The sequence below is a fragment of the Neomonachus schauinslandi genome, chromosome 5 (genome assembly GCF_002201575.2).
Source record: "Neomonachus schauinslandi chromosome 5, ASM220157v2, whole genome shotgun sequence".
Lineage (NCBI taxonomy): Eukaryota > Metazoa > Chordata > Mammalia > Carnivora > Phocidae > Neomonachus > Neomonachus schauinslandi.
Window position 1 is genome coordinate 123,519,357 of NC_058407.1, and position 26,842 is coordinate 123,546,198.

Here is a 26,842-nt window from a genome sequence, read left to right on the forward strand (position 1 = left end):
AGGAATGTCCATGACACACTTCCTGATCTGTACAAATCAGTGTTGTTCACAAGCAGCTTCTTACTCAGGGCGGATGTGAAGAGGGGGGGCGGCAGGAGGAGAAAGGGGAGAAGGTAGGACAATGCCTCTTAAAGCAAACTCAGACAATTAAAATTCCACCGCATGGGCACCAATGTCAGGAAAGATTTCAATTGAATAAATCATCTTGGGCTAAGAAACCTTGACACAGAGCCCCTGAAATCAAGGTCTCTGGAAAATTCAGACAGGAAAAGTTCTGTATATAGCATCACTGCTTTTGGCAGAGGACTGGAAAATTGAAATCAAATGCTGCAGTCAGGCAACTTCTAAGCAATTTCAAATAAGTACAGTCATAATTCATCTTTAGTCAAACAATGTGAGATTTTAATAAGAGCAACAGGAAAAGTTCTAGAAGGAAAGAACACTTCTAATTTCCATTGTTCTGCAAACACTCCCTCTCAAGCAGTGATTTTTTTTTCCCACAGTTACTAAGTGGGAATCTGATTATCAGAAAATGAGGAAAGGTAAACCATATTCTTTTATTCCAGTAGAGAAAAAGTGTGCTTACTTAACTCTTACATAATTCTGGGCAGATGATATGTAAGTGTGCTTATTTATGTGATTTAGCAGAATTTGTGCTTCTTAGCCTCCCAACCATGTAACTGAAAACATCCAAGTAATGGGGGAATGTGCTTGGGGGTCGCAGTTCTCTTTTTGGGTTTGAGACAGGCTGGCAGGGTACACTGTGCAAAATAACTTCTTTGTGTTTCACAAAATGGATTAGGGGTGGTGTTTCGGAAACTATTTATTCAAGCCTCCGTGTCACTGTTAAGGTACATAAACTTCTAAAGTGCTATGTCATCCACAGAAATCGTCTCACACAATAATACCAACCATTACACCTGAGCATCCACAGTCATGAATGTGACCCAACTTGACTTGACTAACCATTTAATGTTTGCTAAGACTTCTCCCATTCTTAAAAATTCTAGTCTATACTAGGATCACAAACACCAGTGTTTTAAGGGAATAATAAAGCTTAGGAAAAAAATGGTTTAGTACAGGGTTTTTTTAACTTTTAACTTTGGGATAATTATAACTCACAAGAAAATATAAAAATACTACAGACAGGTCCAGTTACACCCTGCACCCAGCTCCCCTCCCCCAGCAACCCGATTGTAACATTTTATATAACTATATTACATTACCAAACCAGGAGATTGACACTGGCACCATATTATTCACTGGATACTATTAACTAGATTCAGACATTACTGGGATTAGAACAGTTTTTAAAAACTATTTGGACACAGCAAGAGGTTAACTTGAATCATTTGCATGAAACTCATTCTTGGAGGTAACATTCTTTTTTTTTTTAATTTTTTTTAAAGATTTTATTTATTTATTTGACGGAAAGACAGAGAGGGAACACAAGTAGGGGGAGTGGGAGAGGGAGAAGCAGGCCTCCCGCCGAGCAGGGAACCCGATGTGGGGCTCGATCCCAGGACTCTGGGATCATGACCTGAGCCGAAGGCAAACGCCTAACGACTGAGCCACCCAGGCACCCCTGGAGGTAACATTCTTACAGGGAATTTGAGTTTGCTGTCATCAGAGCTGGATACTTTGAGCAAATTATTTGTCACTGAGCTTCAGTTTGTTCATCTATAATTTGGGAATCCTAATACTACCCAAGTAAGTTGTTATGAGTGAGAGTGGCATATATGAGGAATGCCCCCTCCCCCAAATAATTGTTTTCTTCATTCCTTCATGAGACTTCAGCTCCCACGATTTTTTAGGAGTCCCAGGTGATCTAATAATCAGCATGGTTAATGTGCTTTGTTTGTTTTTGGCTCAGGCTGGTCCTCTTTCTTAGAGCCAACATCCCCAACATCCCTGACCAAGGCACATCCTTAAGATATTTGAAGTGGAAAGTTTCGACTGTAGGATGGGGCTTAATGCTACATCTCTTAGAAGGCAGCCCGCTACCTTGAAAGTGACCTGAAAACTTCAAGACTGCCCTCCTCCATGGAGCCATGTTCTACCCAGCAATCTAGCTGGCTTGGACTCTGGGCTCCTGCAGGCTGGTGACTCAGCTGGAGTTGAGGACTGAGCTGAACTGTCATTCCATTCGCTTCCCTGCTCTGGCTCTGAGGTGGACCCTGGAACAGCCCTAAGGCTTTGACTCTGGAAGTCAGAAGGAGGAGGGATCAGGCAGTCCTTAATTGTGGGTTTTCCTTCTGCCTTCTGACTACCTGTCACCCTGTGCAGGTGCACAATTTGCACTAATTGTAGCATTGGTCCTGAGGGTGACAATAAAACCCATATGGGCTCCTCCACCTCCTGGCTTTTATTGTGTCTCACAATGATTTGTCTATCATAAGCCAACTGGGCAAGTGCCATCCTTCATTCTCTTTTTGGTACACTGCCTGCCCTGCCTTAATGCCCAATTAATAAAATTACAGAAATAACCCTCCTCTGGCCGATTTCTAGAGGCAGCACTGGGCAGTGAGACTGGTGTGGATCTCCTTAGAGCCTGGGTGCCACACAGAGGTCCGAAGATCACTGCAGTGTTGGTTGGGAGATGGGGTGGACAGAGTCAGGGGGACATGAAGGTTGCATGGAGAAAAGCATACAAACAGGAGCCATTTGAAGAAGGGAAATTGGGGTGGGGGTGGGGTGGGTGTACCTAGGCTTAAAGGAAGCCTGAGGATTTTGTGACGAGCTTTAACCTTAGAGCCAGACTGATTATTTTATTTCAGCCTTGGCTTTGCCACTGACCAGCTACGTGCTTTGGACAAATTCTTAACCCTCCTTAGCCTCTATTTTCTCATCTGTAAATGAGGGATAATACCATCTATCTCTTGGTTCATATGCTGTGAAGACAAAAGTAAAAAAAAAAAAAAAGTACCTAGGCCCTCAATATATGTAAAAGTAATTTTTTCCCCACCCTAACCTGCTAGAAATAGCCAAGCACAATTCTACGGAGAGCCGCTCATCTGTCAACACTTAGGCACAGAGGGCCTACTACATTTTATACAGGCATAGGGATTCTGTTTCCGCTGACCTTTAACATTGGATGTCAAGTCAATCTTGGGGAACAGAGGCAGACTGGGACCTGAGTAGCTGCAGGTGGCGTTATACCGAGGAAACTGAGGCAGGCCACGCCCTGAGACACAAATACGTCCTGAGGACCCTCAGTTAACAGGTGCGAAGGCCTCAGCCCAGAAAAGCAGGTGTTTCTTTTTTTCTCCAAAGTAGCGGGGGAACGGGGGGGGGGGGGGGGGTGCTGGGGCTGTCTTGGGGCCAAAGGTCGCGCTTGCGGTCCTTGGGGAGGTTCGAGGGCGCGCGGGCGGAGGTGAGGGGGCGTCGCTGCGAGGGCGGGAGCGGGGCTCGTGGGCGCGCGGCCCCCTCCGCGCGCGGCGCCGCGGCCGCCAGGTGGCACCACGGCGGGGCCTGGGCGCCGCCGGCGGGCGGGGCGGGAGGCACGAAGGGGTTAAAGAGTTGGCGGAGCCGCCACCGCGGCTCTTCGGGGAAACCCACCGGGGTGCGCGGAGGAGGGAGCGGCCGTGGGCTGCGGAGCCCGGCGCCGCGCCGGGCGGGGGCGCGGCCAATCGGGCGGCGGGCCCGGCGCGCGCGGAGCCAGGCGACATGGAGGGAGGCGCGGCGCCCGGCCGCCCCTGACGCGCCGCTCCGTCCCGGTGGTCGGTGAGCCCGAGCCGCCCGGGGCCCTGCGGCGCGGAGATGAGCAGGTCCGCGGCGCTCTTCTTCTGCCTGCTGGGCTGCAACGTCTGGAAGGCGGTGACCAAGACGCTGCGGGAGCCCGGCGCCGGAGCCCAAGGTCGGTGCGCGGTGGCGGGGCCCGGGAGGCGCGAGGGCCGGCGGCCGGTGGGCTTTTGTGTCGGCCACGGGCCTGCCGCAGTGGTGGCGGCGGCAGGGAGGCTCTCGGGCCGCATTGTGTCGGCGGGCTGCCGGAGCCCCAGCCGCAGCCTCTGCCGCCGGGCCTGCAGCCCCCGCGCCGCGCTCCCGAGGGGGCGGCACCGCCGGGGGGACGCTGAGGCGTCCAGGGCAGAGGCTCCTGCGGGGTCCGAGGCCGAGGCCCGAGGGGGTGCGGGTGGCACCAGCTGTTGCTGCTTCGGGGGGCTCGTCTGCGTGCCTCCCAAGCTCCTTTCCTTTATGCCGTGACACGGGCACGAGGCTCCATCTTCTCCTTCGCCCCGGCGAGAGGGGCTGCCCCGGGGTCGCCGCCGCCCGCTCCACCCTCGGGGCTTGGGTCCTGGAAACCCGAGTGCGGGGGCTGAATTCGGTCCTTTTGTTGTGGCGGTTGAGGGGGTCGCCGCCGCCTCTGGGGTGCCCTCGGCGCCCTGGGACCCGAGGTCCGTGGCCGCTGCCTGCCACCAGCCTGCCGCAGTTTGGGAAAGTTTCGGGGTCTTCTCCCCCTCCCTGTCCAACGTCTTTTCCAGGCCTCAAGGGATTTGCTCAGCGCCCCAGGAATCATCCCCAAAAGGGGAGACAGAATTAGAACTGGGAGGCCATACTCACTTAAAAAAATCATTTCTAGGTCTGTATGTTGCCCGCTCATGCCTTTTGTCTAATCTTTGGCCTCTGCAAATCTGCTTTCCAGACCTGGGAGTAATGTGGCCGTCTCTGAGAATGGCCACAAGCCTGTCTTTTGTTTTCAAAATAAGAATTTATCTGGGGGGTACCCCGAAGCTTCCTTTGCATGCGTGTGTGGGGACAAAATTGAGTGCTTCTGTGTTGCCTGCCTTTTCAAAAGGGTGAGTGAGGCCGTGGCAGATGAGCATCTGCATCCGCCCTGGACACCACTGCTGGGCCTTCCTCGGCCTCTCTGGGCTCCCGAGAGAGTTTCTCTGCAGCACGGTAGACCCCCACCCCCCCCACCCCGGACTCCTTGCCCGTGTCATCTCCTGGCAGAAAGGTGTGAGTCTTGTAAGGTCTGCCGCGTAGATGGAATGAAGGAGGAGCACCTCATCCAAGCGGACACCATCCTCTTGGACAGACCCTGACTTACCCCCTTTTCTTCGTGCTAACCTCCTTCCCTTGTAACAAATATTCAGATATTACCTGGGAGCAGAGAACCCTGGGTGGACTTCCACCCATGATGTGTCAGGCAAAAAAGGTTCTACCCACAGACGGCTGGGTTTAGTTTGTTACCTACATGTTGAATTAAAGGTTTTCCTATTCGTCACTTGCTGTATCATTTGCAGGCATCTCTTTCATCATTGCTTTTTCTATAGCTGTGATATAATAGGACTGTTATGAACTGTGTATAAATTTAGTAATGTATATTGTGGAAAGGGGGACATTGACAAGGTACAAAAAGACCCATATGTCTCTTCAGTAGGAAATGAATGTTTAGAACATTAGATCATCGGTGTAGAATTGTAGCCTCTTTCATTAATACCCTACTGCTCTTTGAATCAGCTATTTTAATGAATATGATATTTGTGTTTCAACGAGGCCATTAATTCCAAAGAAGGGGTTGAGTATTTTGCATTTGAAATAGGAATATATAGAAACATTAAGTTCATGCCCTTATAAAATAGAGGAAGGCATGGCCTCAAATGAAAAAACAGTCATGAACAAAACCTGCTAGGTTTATGTTGAAGACCACACTTCACAGAAACCTTACTGCTAAAAATCAGATTGGGTAACTAAACGAAATGGAATATCCTATGAAGTGGGTGAGAAATGATCAACCAATGGGGATATTTATACCATGGTTTGGAGTGTCTTAGTATATGGTACGGTTTGAGTGGAAGACCAAGTGTTTTGGAATGTGGAATGTTTTTCCCCCAGGATTACTGCCGTGATTGGGTAGGATGGCTTTTTAAAGCATTGAGCCTAGGAGCTCCACCAGAAATCAAGGTCTCACTATCAGTCATCTAGGTTTTGAGCCAGTTTGTTTTTTTTTAAGATTTATTTATTTTAAAGAGAGAATGTGCAGAGCTGGGGGGAGGGGCAGAGGGAGAGGAGAATCTTAAGCAGACTCCCCACTGAGGCCCAAGCAGGGCTGTCACAGGCCCCATGAGGGGCTCGAGCTCATGACCCTGAGATGGTGACCTGAGCTGAAATCAAGAGTCAGTCACTTAATCAACTGGGCCACGCAGCCCTGAGCTAGGACCATTTTTAAGAGAGTGGACAGTTGCTCCTTTGAGGTTGGAAGGTCACCTTCCCCCAACTGATTTCCTCAAACCATCTTGACACTCAACTTGTAACATTGTTTTTAAATTCACCTCTTCTCTCCTAGATCACATACACAAGGAGGGAAAATGCTACATCTGATTTCACTCTGCAATTCCAGAGCAGGTGTAGATTGTTTTGTACGTGGTGCTCAGGTCGTGCTGAATGAGTGAAGGATTGAAGACCGCTAATACACACACTGTAGTGCAACATGATGCATTTTTTACAGGAAAACTTCAATGCTTACCTTCTCCAAAGCCTAATTTATAAGAGTTTTGCTTTTATTGTAGAAATGGTTACTTGAATCATTCTTTGAACGTGCATTGTACACATACCTTATACACCAACAGAGTTTGGGAATGGCTTAGGGAAAACTACTTAGAGACCGAGAACACAGAAATATATACTGTATACTGTAGAATTACAGTTAAATCCCTGAAACTAAATGACACCTTCTTTATTAAATGAGTCTTTATCACTTCATCTAAGGAAATTAACATGTGCAAAATTTCTTGGCATTACTTTGCTCTTTATATATTCAAGATAAAATTTAAGGTTTGGCTTCAGATTCTTCTTACTGTAGCTGCCTTGACCCAGCAAAGGGATTTCATAGGCAACAGTTGTCAAAGTGAAGTTTTGCTTTGCTAATCAGGAATTTGAACTAGCTCTGGAATATGATTATGGGCTTTTATTAAGTGTTTTCATATAAGTTTCTCTAAAGTGTTTGTCCTATCTACTTTTTTTCTGAGGAGAAAAGCAACTGTTACTCAGAAGTACTGACTAATGTTTACTTTCTTCACCTCTTGGACACTGTGCATTGAAGCTGGCTTCATAGAGGGGGCTCTCCTTGAAGCCGCAGTAAGCTGTGCAGATGTACTCCATAGGGACGTAGTTTTGAAGCCCAGCACTGTTGTTACGTGCCAGAAGAAAGGTCAGAGCTAGGTTAAGGACTTCATGCTCAGACTTAAATTGTATGATCTTTAGTTTGCTTCTCATTATCTAATAGTAAGGTATTTTGCAATGATGTGCTAACTTGACGTTCATCTCCGAAAACCTACAATCTGTCATAACATTTGAGGTGAATGGTTGGCTGTCTTTCTTCTCTCTGAGAGGTCTATCCTTTGCCAAATTCAAATTTCAGTTATTAGAACACCATGATCAGTTGAAAGACCGTGCAGTGGTGTAAGATATCAGGAAGATCATCCAACAAGCATAACTTATGCTGACATTATATTAAGAACATAACATCTAAATAAAACTCACATCCTGGGAAATTGTAGTACTTGGACTTGCTGAGGCCACCGGGCTTTATTGCACACCAGGTGTGGGAACTCTGCAAAAGTAACAGCAGTATCTCGGTAATTTCTGGCAAAGACTCTGAAATGACTTTATGAATTATTTTTGTGTCATAGTTGTACTTTTCCTATAACATTTTGTAACTTATAGCTTATTTGCTTAAAATTCTAGCCAAAAAAGGGAAACTATTGTATAGATTTCTAAACTAATAGTTTGCAGATGAAAGTACTTTCTAAGCTTTGGTCAACTCTTCATTCTAAAGAAATTACCAATACCTCTGTAAATCTAACTACATTTTTATTGTTGGGAAATACTAATTCAGTAATTTTAGTAAATACACGCTAGAAAGGCACATGGAAATAAGTTGGACGTAACACAGACGTGTATAATACTATTGAAGGAAAAATTTTATTAAAAAATTTCAAAACTCTAGATGGAAGAATTTGTCCTGTGATAACACCTACCTCCTATATTTTTTGTGAAACATGTCTAATGGAAATTATCACATAGTTCCATGACTGTTAGAGTTTGAGCAAGTTACAAATAATTGTAAACAAGTCATTTTCATTTTATTTCACTGAATATAATTTAAGGACTTTTATTTTTATTTATTTATTTATTTATTTATTTGACAGAGAGAGACACAGCGAGAGAGGGAACACAAGCAGGGAGAGTGGGAGAGGGAGAAGCAGGCTTCCCACGGAGCAGGAAGCCCGATGCGGGGCTCGATCCCAGGACCCTGGGATCACGACCTGAGCCGAAGGCAGACGCTTAACGACTGAGCCACCCAGGCGCCCCTAATTTAAGGACTTTTAAAGACCTCGGTCCTGGCTAAATTATTCAGTTCCACCAAACATGGAACTGAATGTATTTAAAATTTTTTTTTTAAGCTTCTTTATTTTTCTTAGTAATTTCTACACCAAACTTGGGGCTTGAACCCACAACCCTGAGCTCAAGAGTTGCATGCTCCTCCAGCTGAGCCAGTCAGGCACCCTGAAATGTATTTTTAAAAATAAGCTTCAGTACTCTTAAATAGACCAGTTAATTGTTTGAAATAATTGCTTTTAAAGAAATCCTACAGTGTGACCCAGTAGTATGCCCTACATTAAGAAAACTATTGTTTTCGTAAAATCAGACTTGTAAATAGGCAAAATTTGAGGCAATTCACAACTATAGAAAGGTTTCTTAAAAAGTTCCCTAAGAGCACACAGTTAAGTCGGCGTGTTTAAGGTGATTCTACCTTCCTCTGGTCAAGTCTCTGTTTTAAGTGATTTCTTCACCAGCTCCTCTTCCCCTCGGATTCACATCAGCCTGCAGATATTTACTCTTTTTTATTTCCTTCACTTACCCTTTACAGAATTTATTAATCCACACGGATTCCGGTAATGAAATCCTTTTATGTGGATGACTCCATTTTTGTCTCTCTTGCCTTGATATGATGTCTTAGCTCTATTTCTTTTTCTCCAACACTCTACTAAACCTTTCCCTTTCAGTGCACTCTGCCTCCAGCCCCTCATCTTTAAACCTCCTCCAACCCAGCATACCCGAAGTTCTCTATTAACTAGACTCAAAATCTGGGTATCTCCTTAGATCATTTCTCCATCTTCTAGTCCACACGATCGGTAGTGTTACAGGTGTATTTATATGGCACATTTATGTAGATGTCTCTAGATCAAGATAGATGCATTTATGTAGTACAGAAGGAGTGTTCCCTTGAGGTCAGGTTTATCCTCCTTGTTCTGGAGATGAGGAAAACTCAGGCCAAGAGAATTAATATTTTTTTTAAAGATTTTATTTATTTATTTGAGAGAGAGAGAATGAGAGACAGAGAGCATGAGAGGGAGGAGGGTCAGAGGGAGAAGCAGACTCCCTGCCGAGCAGGGAGCCCGATGCGGGACTCGATCCCGGGACTCCAGGATCATGACCTGAGCCGAAGGCAGTCGCTTAACCAACTGAGCCACCCAGGCGCCCAGGCCAAGAGAATTAAAGTGACCTGAGCTCATGGCACTTTCTCACCACATGAACCCTGTGGAAGGTAGAAGAATGGTCCTTAGAGATGTCCATATCCCGATCCCTGGAACCCATGAATATATTAGTTACATGGCAAGAGGGTCTTTGCAGAGCTAATTAAGGATCTTCAGATGGGAAGATTATTCTGGATTATTCCAGGTAGGCCCAATGTAATCACAAGGATTCTTACAAGAGTGAGGTGGGAAGATCAGAGTCAGAGATGGAGACATGACCACGGAAGCAGAGGGTCAGTGTCAGAGAGACAGTGAAGGTGTTTCACTGCTGACATGAGAATTGAGGAAGGGCCATGTGCCAAGGAATGCAGGCAGCCTTTGGAAGCTGGAAAGGGCAAGGAAATGGATTCTCCCCCAGAGCCTCCAGAAGGAACGCTGTCTTGCTGACATCTTCACTGTAGCCCATTCGATACTGACTTTGGGCTTCTGACTTGCAGAACTGTAAGATGGTAAAATTATGTCATTCTAAGCCACTGAGTGGTGGTAATTTGTTACAGTAGCAATAGGAAACTCATACAGATACTGACCCCCAAGAAGTGTGAAGAGAAATGGGCACCCACGCAGTCAGGGTAATGGTACAGCAGCAGTGGACCGTTGTGGGGAACCAGGGCTACTGAGGATAATATTTGGAGTCACTTGGCATTGCCAAATTGGAGCCATGTTGAGGATCCTTGGAGAGTGCGTCAAGGACCTCCCCCACCACTATCGCAAACAACTTTCTTTCCTAGGTGGACTCAGGAGGCTGTGACTTACTTGTAAGCAGAGTGTATCAGATCTTCTGTGTTCCTTCTAGAGTTGGGATTAGCCATACCTGCAGGGAGAATACGGAACCTCCCAAACCCCTGCCAAAAGCTACTTTGAGAAATCTTGCTTGCTTTTTTTTTTTTTGACAGAGAGAGAGAGCGTATGCGCATGTGAGTGAGCAGGGGAAGGGCAGACGGTAAGAGAGAGAGAATCTCAAGCAGGCTCCACATTCAGTGTGAAGCCCAACATGGGGCTCGATCTCATGACCCTGAGATCATGACCTGACCCAAAACCAAGAGTTGGTCGCTTAGGGGGCGCCTGGGGGGCTCAGTCGGTTGAGCATCTGACTCTTGGTTTTGGCTCAGGTCATGATCTCAGGGTCATGAGATCGAGCCCAAGAAGTATACTTAGGATTCTTTCCCTCTTCCTCTCCCTCCCCCTCTTCCTCTCCCTCCACTTACACATGTGAGAACACACACACTCTGTCTCTCATAAATAAATAAATGTTTAAAAAGAAAAATAAAAGAGTCAGACACTTAACCAACTGAGCAACTGAGGTACCCGAGAAATCTTGGTTGCTTTTAAACTTTGGTCTCATTTTTGTTGAAACTTATCTCTTGGTAACTAAACAATGTAAAAGAACCTTGTCATTGTATGTCACTGTAGGCCCCCCAACGCCTTTATATAATGAAAGGATGGAGCCTCCCCCCAACTTGGAGTGGCCTCCCAGGTGTCGTCTCAGGGGCTCAACACACTGTCTCTGATATCTGTGTGCCTCTTGAGGCCGATGAGCCCCACCCGCTTTGGGCCCCAGGCCCCAGTGCAGACAGAGGGAGAGCAGAGTGAAACACCCGGACAGAGCACATGTTGGGCATCACAGGAAGAGCAAAACTGCTTGATCTCCTGCAGTCTCTATCTCGCTGGGGACAGAGTTAAGTTCGGTGTAGCCCAGAGAGGGGAGCTGCGTGGCGTTTGGACAGGTCCCAGAATAGTAACTGATGGGGTCTCTGGCGGTTGAGTGCAGAGGTGTGGGATTCAAACCTCAGGGGCTGGGAGAAGGAGAAGGAGAATGAAGTGTCCTGGCTTGAGGCTTCTCCCCAGGAACTGAACTTGAGAACGGAGAGAAGCTCGATCTTCTCGAGTTCTGGGCTTTGGTCAAAAGGTAAATACAGAATGGAGAAAAGGAGAGAATCACTCAGTTATTTTAAGGCTGAAGAAGACCTTGTCTTCCCATTAGATCTCCTAAACAGTCATTCGCCCATTTCTCCTCATTTTCACGATTGCGCATCCCTCACCCTCATAAGGTACTCGTTGAAAGCATGCCATCTTTTTCTCTCCGTTTTAATCTGTTCTTTCAGCCCAAGCTCTGTCCACAGGTCCCTCTTCAAACACCACTTTATTTGTGTTTCTCTCCTGCAGAAAAACATTTAATACTTTCCTGTTGCCCAAAGCATAAAGTCTAAATCACTAAGTCTGGCCTTGACAACTTTCCTGTCTTTCCTCATGTGCCTATTCCAACCTTTGCACCCTTGCTTCACCAGTTTAAATCATCTTCTCTAGCTGGAGCGTTCCATTCATCACCCCTGGCTGACCACTGTACATCCTCACCCTCACGTCCCTCCACCTCCAGCCGTGTTCCTGTTGATGCTCTTACAACCCTATAGACAGAGCATGTGCTGTATGAAGACACGCATAAATATGTGAAATACCTCCTAGACAAAAAAGGGTGGCGTGGAGGGGAAACCCTTATTTTTGGGAAAGCTTGATTAAATCCTTACCCTGTGTTATTTTACAATCCAATTGGAAGAGAACTGGAAAAATAAGAAGGTATCACTAAGGGACTTTTTAATGTAATTGGGCAAGTCTCTTAAGTAAGATGAAACCTAGTAACACTTGTCTGACTAAAAGTCCATCTACAAGTTGTGATGTGTATTTCCAGGTATTTCAAGGATTTATCCACAGTGGGACACAGAAAGTTTAATTTTAGAGAGCATAAGCATGCGGACATCACTCAGGGTGCTTATTGCTTATAAATTTGGTTAAGACATGTCCTCTTGGGTGCCTGGGTGGCTCAGATGGTTAAGTGTTTGCCTTCGGCTCAGGTCATGATCCCAGAGTCCTGGGATTGAGTCCCGCATCGGGCTCCCTGCTCCGCGGGAAGTCTTCTTCTCCCTCTGCCTCTCTCTCTCTCTCTCTCTCTCATGAATAAATTAAAAAAAAAAAAAGAAAAGAAAAGACATGTCCTCTTGGTGATCAGATATTTAAACCATGACAGCATTGATTGGAAATACTGGTACTATAGTGCTTTCCAATGTCAGATGAAGCTCTGAATAATAATAACAGGACAATCAGGTAAAACTCATACTACTTAAATTGAATGGGGAGATAAGGTGACTAAATATAGATCTGATATGTTCCACTATTTTGGACCCTTAATTTTATGTAAAACATGTAAACACGTACTCAAATATGGAAACTGGCAAGATTTTTGGATTTGTGGGAAGTAGCAAGTGGCATGGGAAAAGCTGGCTTAGGGAAAGATACCTTTGAAGTGAGTGTTGAGTTTATAAAAGATTAGTTTCATCATTCTATTTGTTTTGATTTAAGCTGTACCTCACAGGGACAAAGAAATGTGAGTTTAATGAGGAAAGTTAATTATTTCCATGTCAGGTGAGCATTTCATTTGCTTCACTTACTTTTTTTGAGCTCAGAATTTGAGTGGAAAAATTACTGAATTTGTATTGAGGGAAAGATTGCTAATGTAAATTTTTTTTTGAAGGTTTTTGTTTTATTTGGAGAGAGAGTGCAAGCAGGGAGGGACAGAGGGAGAGGGAGGGAGAGAATCCCAAGCAGGCTCCACGCTGACCATGGAGCTGGATGTAGGGCTCGATCTCATGACCCTGAGATCAGGACCTGATCAAGATCGGACACTCAACTGACTGAGCCATCCAGGCACCCCTCTAATGTAATTTTTAATGTAATTTTGACGAGGTGAACTAAAGACACTGAACCCACTTTGGTTCAAGCTGTGACTTCTGATTTTTAAAAATTATTTTATTCTATTATTTTTAAAGATTTTATTGATTTATTTGAGAGAGAGAGCACGTGCACAAGCTCAAGGGGGGCGGGGAGGGGCAGAGGCAGAGGGGGAAGCGGCCGGGAGCCTGATGTGGGGCTCAATCCCAGGACCCTGGGATCATGATCCGAGCCGAAGGTAGACGTTTAACTGACTGAGCCACACTGGTACCCCCAAGACCTTTTGATTTTAAAACAGTAATAGCACAGCCTCAGTGGATGAGGTGCTCGCTCCTCCTTCTTACCCTGGTAGTACCTGAGTATGGTGGTGGTGTGCGTCCTTTGCACCCCAGTCCATTTTGGAGGCTCTGGGGAAGACTTTGTTTCCAAACTGATTCAAGTTATAGTCAGAATTCAGTCCCTTGCAGATAGATAGAAGGCTGAGGTTCCTCTTTCTTTGCTGGCTGTCAGCCTGGAGCCTTTCTTTGCTCCTTAAGGCCACCTGCATTCTGTCACCTTGCCCCTTCCATGGCTAAGCCAGCAGCAGCACCTGGAGACCTTTTCACATCTCACCCCTCTCAGACTTCTCCTGCTGCTGCATCTCTCTGACCGCAGCCAGAGAGACTTCTCTGCTTTTAAAAGGGCCAGTGTGATTAGGTTGAACCCTTCAGATAATCCAGGAAAGTCTCCCTATCATAAAGTCTATAACCTTAATCACCCCTACAATCCTTTTGCCATTTAACATGACATATTCACAAGTTCCAGGGGTGAAGGTATAGACATCTTCCGGGGGCTCCTTCTGCCTGCCACAGCCATAATGTGGACAATGGGTCAGTGGGCAGAGAGGATAGGGAGGTCAGTGAGAATGGGAAGGCGGACGGAGGAATGTCTTCTCTTGGCAAGTTCCAGGGAGGGCTCTGGACAAGTATCTCCTCTGTCCTTTGCTGTCCTGAGACCTTACAAATCCAACACAGTCTCGTATGCAAGGAGATCCTTGGACAGCTAGCTTATGGGATACCAAATGCTGTGCTTCAAGTAGTCCCGAGTTTTTGTAGTTTGAGACTGAATTCAATGAATGGTAAATATTTATGGTATCTGTATTATATCTAATGTTAAGTCAGTGTGATAGTGGCAGGCACTCTCTGCTTCATTCACAGAGACATGAAAAGTACTAATAATGATGAGCTAACATGCATGGGGTGCTCATTACCTGCCAGACATGATGCTACGTACCTGGATGGATTATCTTCCTTAATCTTCATGTCTCTCCTGTGAGGTGTAAATATCAGTCTCATTTCATAGAAAAATGAGATAGTGAGATGCAAAGAAGTTAAACTGTTTGCCCCAAATCCCACAGTAAGTGGCAGAGTCCCGTGTGACACGAGGCAGCCTGCCCTGCATCCTCAGGTGGTGCTGCTATCATGAGATTTGGAGGATTACATCCTAACTTCACACAGTTTTGATCCTATGGCATTTTACCAGTATAAATAAAGGGCTTTTAATGGGCCTGGTCGTTTTTATGGAGAAAGACAAATCTACTCCCTTGTGTGGTCCCTGTTTGCTTTTGAACCATGGAAAGCAACCTTGAACGGTTATTTGCTGAACAGCTCCTGAGAGCCAACCTCCTTGCCTCGTGTTGTGTGGGGTCCAGATGCACAGAAGTGATAAGAAGCTCCCCCAAGTAACTCTTGAGCTCTTGAGGGAGGTCCTGTCGAGCAGGGTGGGATTTGGGGTTACACTCAGCTGGGCTTGGGGGAATCTTCTGGCCTGTGTTCAGAGCCCGTTAGTATTTGGCAGACAGTTTATATAACAAGAGAAACTTGTTAGGACCCAACAATTGGAGAGTTGGCAGTAGGGAAGGATGTGGTTATTTGTAAAACAGTCCTTCAGGTATGTTTGGATCCGTAGAGCATAATGTTCTTATGGCATCAAGCAAGGGCTTTATTCACTCTGAAGGAAGAGTGAAATACCGGTATTTATTTGGTGTTTGAATTTACTTGCAGAAGTTTAATCTTTCTCACTCTTAAAAAAAAAAACCAAAACTATCTTCGTTCTTCTTTGCTTATACAATGATCCTGAAAATAAATTTTTAAATGATGCTATTATGGGACTATAACAGATTTTTTCCAGTTTATTTTATGAAAATGTTTAGCCATACAAAAAAATGGAAAGAATTTTACAGTGAATACCCATACTCACCACTTAGATTCTACAGTTACCATTTTACTATACTTGCTTTATTATCTATTAGTCCATCCATTTATCCATCTTATTCTTTGATGGATTTTTAAGGTTTTTTTTTTTTTTTTAAGATTTTATTTACTTGACAGAGAGAACAAGTAGGCAGAGAGGCAGGCAGAGGGAGAGGGAGAAGCAGGCTCCCCGCTGAGCAGGGAGCCCGATGCGGAGCTCAATCCCAGGACCCTGGGATCAAGACCTGAGCCGAAGGCAGCCGCTTAACCGGCTGAGCCACCCAGGTGCCCCTCTTTGATGGATTTTTAAAGTATGTTTCAAATATCAGTGCCCTCTCCTCCAAATACAGCAGCATGCATATCATTAATTAGTATTCAATATTAGATTTTTTCCAAAGGAGAATTTACATACAAGGAAATACACCATTCTTAAGTGTTGACATATGCATATACCTGTGCAAATGCAAATCCCATCATGATACACAATATTACCATCATTTCAGAAAGTTCGTACATGCCCCTCCAATAAATCTCTGCCTCTACCTCTTAGGGGCAACCACGATTCGGATTTTTTCCACTATAGATACTTTCTTGCCTGTTGTAGAACTTCACATAAGTGGAATTCCTACGGTATGTACACTGGGTTGTTTGCCGTAACTTTTTTTTGAGATCCATCCATTTGTTGCTTGTATCAATAGATTGCTGAACAGTAGTCCACTGGGTGAATATCTTACAGTTTATCCATTCTCCTGTTGATAGACACACAGGTTATTTCTGGTTTTTGGCTATTGTAAATATAGCTGCTCTGAACATTTTTATACAGTTCTTTGTGCATATTTTCACTGCTCTTGCGAAAAAAAACAACTACTGGGTTATAGGGTAGGTGAATGTTTCTAGTTTCACAAGAAACTGCTAGACCTTTTCCCAAATTGGTTGTATTTTTCTATATTCCCACCAAAAATATGGGAGAATTTCTATTGCTCCACATTCTCACCATCATTTGGTGGTGTTATTTAATTTTAACCATTTTTGGTGGGCAGATTTGTATATAGTAGATAGATCAATAGATGAACAATCCAGTGCATACATTTCATTTTCCAGCTATAATTGGCTTTAGTTTTTGAAGAGTGTTATAGCACTTTTAGAAATCAAAATTGAGGTTTCACCATTATGTTTATTTTCAACAATGTTTTTATGCAGACTTTTATTTTTCTTTGATAATTTATGCAAGTCTATCACATGACCAGATTATCTCCTCACTGAAAATCCCATCTGATCATGTAGAACCACTTTATCACATACCTGCCAGATAAGCCATGTCCATGCATGTGGAATATGTGTGTATGTCAGGGTAGAGAAAGAATAAGAGAGAAAAAATAAAAGTAACCCTTCCAGAGTCTCATATTTGCATACTGCTGAGGTTATGTAGGTTATATAGGACTAGGGGTTACATGGGACTGTTTCAATGCTTGTTCTCTTTATTTTTTTTAAGATGTTTATTTATCAGAGAGGTTTCGATGCTTGTTCTCTTTATTTTTTTAAGAATTTATTTATTTATTTATTTATTTATTTATTTATTTATTTATTTATTTATTTATTTATTTAAGAGGGAAAGAGAGAGAGTGTGTGCACAGAGGGAGGAGCAGAGGGAGAGAGACAAGCCAACTCCACGCAGCAGAGATCATGACCTGAGCCAAAATTGACGCTAACCAACTGAGCCACCCAGGGAACGGGATGCTTGTTCTCTTTAAAGGAAACCTAACGGTTACATGTTAGTTGCAAGGTGTAAGAACTGATACACGCAAACAAATGCCAGGAGCTCTTAATGACCAGGCAGCTTCTAGAAGTTACTCTGTCATTAACCCTTTTGAGTCGATAGTGGATTCAGTCAATTCGTCAAAGTATTCTAATAGCCTCTTTTTAAAAAGTTAAGATAATAAAGTTCTAAACATCGATTCACGGAAGTCAGAAACTTTCAGTCAGAGTTGAGCATACCAAAAGATCTATTGGAAAAGAAAAATGGAATTCCTTGAGATTTAAAAAACTCCCCTAACAATTGGGTAAATCTTTTGGAAATTTAGACAAACTATGGTGGTTTCCTTATTTCCTTTGCTTGTGCCATTAACCTATTACAGATACACATTTGACGTTTCAAATGCACGTGCATGCTCACGTGCAGATTTTGTGGGACCGGGCTGTTCCCAGAGATCCATGTCTGGGATTAGGGAACAAGTGGGTGTTTAAGTCAGGTCCTCTATTTCTCAGTTCGATTTCTTCCCCATGTGGCCTCTCCTAACTTTTATTGTTTCTGAGCTGCCTGCCTTTTAGAAACTGTATCCAAGCAAAGAACAGCGACACCTGTGGGCAGTTAGTGCTGGTCCTTCCCCCCAGCCCTTTGTCTGGTTCTTTGGGTTTCCACCCAGACAGATAGAATTAGTGGCATAAATAGGCCTTCTGTTGTTTAAATTAAAATAGAGATTTCATAAAAGGAGAAGGTTCCCGCCCCCGAACTTAGAAACATTTTCTTGCTTCTGTACTCATGAGATTCCTGAATATGGAACCTCAGAGCCCTACGATTATTCAGTGTTTAATGTGATAGAAAATCATTCTCTGGGAACTGCTGGCCCTTCTATTATCGTGTCTGTATTTTTGATAGTAAGGGAATCTGTGGTCATTCCAAGTTAGGAAAACAGAATAGCATTAGATAAATGCAAGTCTCTTATGGCAAGTACCCTAATACAGAAGGGCAGTATCTACTTTGGGATGGCATAAAAGAAGTTACTTCTGTTTAATGTCATTTGTATTAAAATATCCCCCATCTAATGGGAGGATGGAGGTAAGTGACTTTTAGATGTCTCCTTTAGAACAAGGTTTTTCCATTTTTGCTTGGCTGATTGATCTCTGTCTTTGTTACCTACCATCTGCTGTCCATGTTTTTGAATGTGTGATCAAGCATATGGGAAAGGAATAGAAAAGTTAATGCATTCAACTGGTGAGGGTGGAGGACATGGTGCCTGCAGTCTGGTCAAGTTTACAGCCCATCTGCTGGAGCACAGGGGGCCCTTTTAAAATGTAGCTTTGCTCTCCAGGCTCTAAGTGCAGAGCCCCCTCAGTCCACAGCTTGTCCAAATGGTACCAGTATGACGGCTGCAAAATTAAGTCTGTCCTTCCTAAACTATTTCACTTGGCACACAGGGCATATACTCGGTGCACAGTTTTGTGGGCACGTTTTTTCCTTTACTATAAACTTAAAGACTGCCTAGTGAAATTAAACTTAAAAAGCGATGCTTTTATTTAGCTCACTCACCTCTTGGCAGCACAAACTGTTGAAATGGCCTTTAATGCACACTTTGTGTTTTGATTCTTGTGCTGTAACTTAGGTTTTTAGTTGGAGATAAAATTGATAAAAGGTTCCTATTGTGCACTTTCTCTGCTACTGTTTGAAATAGTTTGTTTTTTTGTTTTGTTTTGTTTTGTTTTACCATCTTGAACCTCATTTGCCTTTTCAAATTTAAAAATAAAATCATTGCCTATAATGATGTTTCTTTCAGTGTCTTGATGGAAATCTTTTAGATGTTACATTAAATATTAAACTTAGGCATTCTAAATCAATACATGTTAAAGTACTACATAAATGCTAAGTAAACAAGAGAAAGGAGTTCTAGCTTTCAGACTGGGATATTTTTTATGTGCACTAATTAGATAACATTTTGTTAATTAGATGGGGCTATTCCCTGCTCATATCTTCCCATTTCTAAATTCAGAATCCTTAAGGAGACATTTACATGAGACAATGGCCTGGCAAGATTTGAAGTTTGATACTTCTTAACCTTCTTTTCCTTTTAGCTGCTTCATGCTGATGAGCCATTCTTCATCCATCCATCCATCTACCCATCCATCCATCCACCCACCCATCTATCCATTCGTCCATCCATCCATCTACCCATCCATCCATCCATCCATCCATCCACCCTCCAGCCAGCCAGCCAGCCATCCATCCACCCTCCAGCCAGCCAGCCAGCCATACACACAACAAAGAGTCTCTGCTTTCCTTACCTTTCATCACTGAAATGTTGATAATAATAATTTCTTAAATTATAGATTTTTAAGTGCTTTCAGGTCTACTATCTGTTTTACTCATAATTCTGAGAGGTATTCAGGGAAGAGATTATTCTTTGTTTTACATGGGGGAAGGGGGAGTGTGGCTTGAAGTCATGGGCTGGTACAGCATGGAGATGTAATCCCACATACATGCTTCTCGTCTCTCAGAGTGTCTCTCTCAGTTGCTTTAGATACACTCACTGATTCAGTCGGGATTTCCACACAGGGATTCTCCAGTCTGAGCCACCCCCATTCCTGGGCAGTAGACATGCTACCCACCAAGCCTAGTTCATATGTTTATAATGAAAATAGGCATTATCAGTCACTTCTTATGGCTCCAAGCTCTGGGGATCCAAAGATAATCAGGACCCAGCCCCTGCTTTTCAGGTACTCAAGCTCCCGTGGGAGAAGTACAGAGAAACAAAAAGCACTATAGGTGGGAGCAAAGCATCTAGGGGTGCAGAGGAAGGAATAACTAACTGGGCAGTCGGGGAGGCTTCCCAGGGAAGTGGCTTGTGAGCTGGGGTTTTAAGGCCAAGAATCATGTGGAGGAGTAGACCAAGGCGCTCCCTGGGCCACACCACCATCCATGTGAACTGTAGCTTTTTTGTCGTTTATAGAGCATTTGAAAAAGAGCTCCCTCTGCCCCAAATAATCCGTGGAGTGGCTGAGCTTCCTCGTAAACTCGTGTCTCATACTTACTCCAGGGGTATAATGAGTCATGGGTATTATTCTGAGTCTGGGAACCAGTTGCCCTGTCTCATCTATCTTCCTCACCTAGATTGTTACACATCCCCTTTTCCTGTTGGTCCTGGTTGGTGGGTTAATCTTCAACCAGATATTCCAGCATCAAAGGGTCTGGTTTTGCCAGTATTACTTGCCTCAACCCTAGCCTCTGCTAATCTCATGGAATTTATTGAGGACACAATTAGTTGTCTTTGTTACTGATCTCCATCACTTTCTTTCTTCACTCTTGTCCTGCTTTCAGTGGAGTTAATGGAAAGTACCCACACCACAGCAGCCAAAAGGGTACAGAAAGTTCAACCTCTTCAAAGTCATCTTCAGCAGCGGAAGAATAAAGACTTTGAAAATTGTTGAAAATCACCACTTACACCCAGATCTTACTTAGTTTATATAAGGTTATTGACTGTGCACTGCTTATCTTTCCAAGCACTAAAAATGTGTGAGGTAAGGAAGGTGATGCTAATTATTTAGTGATGGGGTGGCAGTGATCTAGTGCCCAGCGATGACCCCTCCAGTGGTCCTCATGGACGCTATGGTAGAGGCATCTCCGTGTGGGCAGAGGCTTCTTGACAATCAGGAATGGCTGGGAGGTTCATTGAATTCTCTTGCTTTTGCAAGAATTGAAAGGGAAGGGGCAGAGTGTGGTAGGTAGAGCCTACAGTTTGAGTGCTACTCATTTATTTACTCTCTCACTCATGGATATTTATTAAACCCATCCTATTATTTGTCAGGCAGTATAAAATAGACGAGTGATCCCCACTCTTTCAGTTTATAGCTTAGTGGATGCAGTTAACTCTTCAGTTCATGGTGCTGCCATTCCAGGTGGAAACGTGTACTTAGGCATGTTGTAAAACACCTGTGTTTAGCACGGACCATGTGCGTATGGACTTGTTCTATACTTTATACTGCACCAGCCCTGCCTCCTTCTGGGTGGTTCTAATTACATATCATTTTTCTAGGTAATGCTCTAAGTGACTTCCTAGCTTGATATGAAGCACTGGTTTGCTAATAAGCCAATTGCAATTGTCACAAAAGAGAAGAGAAAAGGAAAAATTACATAATCATACCTAAAATTGAACTTGAGAAATAGTTTCCATTTCCTCCTACCCTATTACCGTATATAATTTAAAGTTGACATTGCTTTAGATGGTAGCATGAAGCCAAACCGCTTTGGAAAATGAAGGCTAATGGACAAAGAAAAGGAAAACAGCTCTTTTACTTAGAGCAAAGTTTAAATAAAACTGAAAAACATTATAAGATGAAATATAATTAATGAAAGGAGTACTTAATAACTTTCTGAGGCTCCTTGCTTGGTCTCCATGTTCCCTGTGGGTATGGGGTGAAAATACAGAAAGCCAGCCAATCTTGCTCTTCTAACCACTGCTTCCCAGACTTTGAAGCAGATATGAATCACTTGCTGGTCTTGTTAAATGCAAAACTGGGTCAGTGGATCTGGTGGGGCCCCTAAGATGCTGGAACTCTTACCATGCTGCTGGTCACTGGACCACACTTGAACTAGTGAGGCTGTTCACAGCACATCCTATCCTAATGTTTATTTTTTTTTTTTTTAAAGATTTTATTTGTCAGAGAGAGACAGCAAGAGGGGACACAAGCAGGGGGAGTGCGAAAGGGAGAGGGGGAAGCAGGCTTCCTGCTGAGCAGGGAGCCTGGTGCGGGGCTCGATCCCAGGACCCCGGGATCATGGCCTGAGCCGAAGGCAGACGCTTAACAACTGAGCCACCCAGGCGCCCCTTCTATCCTAATGTTTAAAGACAGAGGCAGATCCATTGAATCTGGCTGCTACTTCCTTAGATTTTTAACTCCGCAGTTTAAGAAAACTAGAAAATTTATTCTTACCTTATTCAAAGCCTAGCTTCAAGAGAGATAGCTAATTTAGTATATTCAAGTGTTGTGGAACCCAAATGACTTGGAAGGGATTGCACGTCTTTTTCAAGGTAAGAATTCCCACTTGGTTACTTCATTCATATAATTAAAATGTTCATTTATTACGTACTTCCTATGTACATGATAAAAAGCCTGCATAGCTCCTAGTGACTTTTGGTTTGGGGATCTTATGGTCTGCCTATCGCCGGTTAGAGGTGAGCTACCTCTAGTCATGCTGCCTATATTTTTGACCCAATAAAACTTATTTCAAGGGAGCAACAGAAGTACGGATACTGTCCTGGTTCTAGTGTATACTTGGTATTGAACTACCTTTTCATACTTTCTTTTTAAATGGAGTGTGGCTGTTATAAATTGTAAATCAAGCTTGTACATTGTTATCAGTTTTATGTTAGTAGGATCTTTAGTTTTGGGCAGATGGTATCTTGAAGAAGTCATTTATTGCCTGCTGTTTGGGCTTGTTTAAATAAATAATGGTTGACTCTTGTTACTCGGATGTAGAGTCCCTGATTTTTTTCCCGTCATTTTTTTTTTTTTAAGAAGTAACACCTAGCTAGACCTGTGGGTCGCTGTGTTCAGAAGCCGTGGCTTTTGCCCGGCTTGATACCAGCAGCAGGCCGTGCACCCACCCCAGCTGCCTTTGCTTGCTCGTCCCCCTGTGGAAGGCGGTGCAGGCACTGTGGAGGCAACGGAGTAAGTGGCCTTTTTGTAATTTATCTCCCCGGGGATTCTTGGCTGCCTGCAGAGTCCCAGGAGGCCTTGGGGGGGTGGGGGATGGTAAAATGATGATCTTTGTGAGCGCTGGTCTTTCCAGATCACGGGGTTTTTATTGCTGTTTTGTGTTTTTGAATGAGTGAAGTAAAGTTGAGAGCCAGAGTCCCTTTCCTCTTGAACTGTTCATTTCCTTGTCTCCGGGAGCAGTACCACCTGCCAGGTAAGAGCCAGGGTGCTCAGGAGTCAGCTGGAGACCCAGCTGGACCCCGCATGTTGGTACCGCAGGGAGTCAGGTTCATGGAGGGGGGGAGGTGGGAGAGGTTGAGGAAAGGCACCCCTAGCCCCAGCACATCGCATCCCAGCTTTCCGTCCGGAGCGGTGTCGTCAGCATGCCCCAGCCTGTGGCTCCCTCTGTGTATTTTCTGTAGATCTGGAGGCCGCTCCCACCATAAGGACATACCTGTGAAAACCCCCTTCCCCCAGCTCCAGAGCCCCCTCAGCTGTTCATTTCTCCCATTCCACTGCCAGAAAAGCCGCTGTCTACACTCAGTCTCTCCACTTGCTCACCCCCAGACTCACCCCGTAACGCTCTGCCGTCCATCCCCTGTCCCTACCACTCACAGCCAGCTCTCATTTCCCAGTCCACTCTCCTTTGACACCGGTCCTGACATCTCCATGACTTGCTGTCCCCGCTCCCATGGCAGTAGCATCTCCCGGCTTCTCTCCTGCTAGGGCTGCTCTTTCTTCGTCCCCTTGGGTCCCTCCTTCACTCCGCTTCCCCTTAAGAACTGTGATCTAGGGTTCCATCCCTGAACCCCTCAGAGCATCCGCTCTACACTGGGGCCTGTGTCCATCTGTCATTGGATGCACCCCCAGAGCTCCTCCCGCCCACCCACCACCTGGGTTTTGGTTGTGGGATGTCTTCATTCGCGGGAGTCCAGCATGCTCCCTTTGCGGAGCCTTCATACCCACCTTACTCCTCTTGCCTGAGTGCTTTGGCCTGACCAACTCCTCTTCACTCTTCTAGAGCATCAGGTGTCATCCCCTTCAGGAGCTGTCCCTCCCCGAGGCTGTGTGCATAGCTTTGCTGTCTAGTCTACAAATTTTTACTGAATGCTTCAGTATTCTGGGCACTGTTCTAGGTGCTGAGGGCGCAGCAGAAAACTCTTGCCGCCCTGCGTGGGGCAGTTGTGTGTACACTTCAGTAATCCATCTGCCTCTCCTCATCTGGTCCTTGGTCTGTGTTTGCTGAAAGAGCAAATCCGGTTACGCCAATTTTCTTCTCTCCTCTTTCTACCGTGTCTTTCCTCCATCTCTCTCAGGAGCAAAAACAGGAAATAGAACTTCATAATTACAAGATTAGCCAGATAAAATTTCATCACTGTTTCTGGTTTCTTTACACAGTTTGTTAAACTTTCGTGTGTGAGTGTGGTACAGAGGGTGAGTTGAATGCTTCCTTTGTTTGATAAATTTGCTCAGCTGCAGCCAACAACAAAAGTTTCTCTTCTGTTGTGTCCTTTGTTCAGAGCTGAAGAACTTGGTTCTTTGAAAAGTCACTGAGAGAGAGGGATATTCAGCTTATATCTTATTCTAGATTGCCCCTGTGCCTATGACCACCAAAGCATTTTGCAGGGGAATAGACACAGGGTTTTCAAATGTTTATATCTTGTAATACCGTCATCCCTTCCTCCCAAAACAGAGTGACACAAAGCAAGAAAGCCAGACCATTTATTCTGGGGCCATTACCAGCGGAATTGCCAGATAAAATATGGGACACTCAGCTAAGTGGCATTTCGGACAAACAGTAACTTTGTAGTATAAGTACGCCCAAATATTGCATGCGACATGATTACACTAACAGTTATTTGTTGCTCATCTGAAATTCAAGCGTAACTGGACAATCCTGCATTTTTATTGACTAAGTCTGGAAACCCTTATCACTGGCAGAAGGCAGTTGTTGGGATTAGCCATTTTTAGCTCTCATTTCAGTCATGGTGATTTTCAGAGGAGCGTCTCAGTATTTGGTGAAGGCCGCAGCCTTTGCCAACTTTAATCTCAGCGCCACTTCTGGAACACTCCTCAACCCTAATTAAGCTGGAGGAACAGTGAGAAGACGACTTCCTCCTTCATTACACTTCCTTCAACCTGGAGGCGTGACACCAGGCGTTAAAATGTTGTTTGGTGGGAAAGGTGAGATCACAAATGTCAACCCAGTCTTCCATCCTTGAGGCTCCTTGCCTGCTCCAGGAGTGGAAATTGTCTGATACGTAAATATATTCAGTTTAGCAGTAATTTATTAAATACTCATTTGAAAGGCAGAGTGGGAGAACCCATGTCCACCTTCAAGATGCTCACAGTCTTGGAAGAAACAAAAGCACTCCCAGGGGGGCTCCACCTTGGGTGGACATTGTAATTACCCAGGAGCATTACCAGGACTCACCCCAGAGATTTGAGTCTGAGGTCTAGTGAGGCCTGAATATGGGGAGTTTTTCCAAAAGCCCTCTTTCTGATTCTGGTATCAGCCATGCTGAGTTTCAGCATTCTGTGTTGTCTGGAAATATTCTCTGAGTACCTATGTGGAGATAAGTGACAGAACCTTTGCTTATGGAGTAAACACAGGGCAGGTTTCATTCTGGGCCATGACTCTAGGGCGAGGCTTCCAAGTGGCCCAAATGATCAGAAACCCATGCGTGTACTAACCACGTTCTAAAAATCATGTATAAATGGGACTGGAGAGGGTCAGACTTGGCACACTGGAGTGTCTCAGATTGGAGTTAAAAGTTTATGGGAGCTGTATTCATGCTTATTTTCCATTTGTCATCAGTCCTTCATTCTGTGCAGTTTGCTGTGTAATTGGAGGGGCCTTAACCTGGGGTGGTTAAGGTGATGAATGTGAAGCCGAGTGTAATTGCATTCCAGCACTGACTGATACAGGCTTGTGGCAGGGACCCTCGCTGAAGGTCGCACAACAAATGGAGGAGCCAGGCACCTTTTCCAATCACGATGCCTCCTAATTAGGTTAACAAACTTATCCTATTGCTAAAAGTCTTGAGGGGCGGCTCCCAGGAAGAAGTGGGCTGATTTGGTCAGCAGCTTGCCTGTGACTTACACCCCACATCAGAGTGTCCTTGAGGACCTCCTCCATGTGAGCCCTGGGGTGCTCATTAAATATGCGGAGCCTGGGCCCAGCCTCACAGCTGGGGGATTGGGATCTCTGGGGGTGGGCCTGCAAACCCGGAAAATAACTCTTGTGGTCCTGATGCTGACATCACGGGCTTAGTCCGAGCAGCATTTTGGCCACAGCTGGCCATTGTTTTTATTATTATTATTATTATTATTATTATTATTAATAATGTGGACCTCCCTCTGTTTGGGGCGGTGGTGTCTGACTCTTTGCCTTTGCAGAAGGCTCCTTTTTCCTCTGTGCTGTGCCTGAGGATCTCACGGTCATCCTCAGAAGTACAGGTGGATCCGGGGCGGTCTCCAGCTCCTTGGAGTAGCTGACAACTTGCCCACATTTTGTCTTTCTGCCATGTGGCCTTGGACTCACTTGTCCCCCTTTGATTCTTTCTTCCTATTGCTTTGAAGGCAGATTGAATTTTTTTTTCTTTTTCACTATGAGCAGAGTCTTCCACATCTAGCTCACAAGTAATTCCATGTATTTAACATAGATCTTCATTAATGTACAGTAGAGCTAAAAATAAGATGGTGGTGGGGCGCCTGGGTGGCTCAGTCAGTTAAGCGGCTGCCTTCAGCTCAGGTCATGATCCCAGGGTCCTGGTATCGAGCCCTGCATCGGGCTCCCTGCTCGGCGGGAAGCCTGCTTCTCCCTCTCCCTCTGTCTGCCGCTCTGCCTACTTGTGCTCTCTCTCTCTCTGTTAAATAAATAAA

The 26,842-nt window shown here is 44.7% G+C and overlaps 1 protein-coding gene across 1 annotated transcript in view; it reads left to right on the forward strand.

Annotated features, from left to right (window-relative positions):
• Positions 1-3,677: 3,677 nt before the first annotated feature.
• Positions 3,678-26,842, forward strand: part of FAM171A1 (family with sequence similarity 171 member A1) — a 124,963-nt gene continuing 101,798 nt past the window's right edge. Inside the window, exon 1 of the mRNA XM_044914997.1 lies at positions 3,678-3,856. Coding sequence (XP_044770932.1) covers positions 3,760-3,856 — 97 coding nt within the window. The 5' untranslated portion in view covers positions 3,678-3,759. The remainder of the gene's footprint in view (positions 3,857-26,842) is intronic.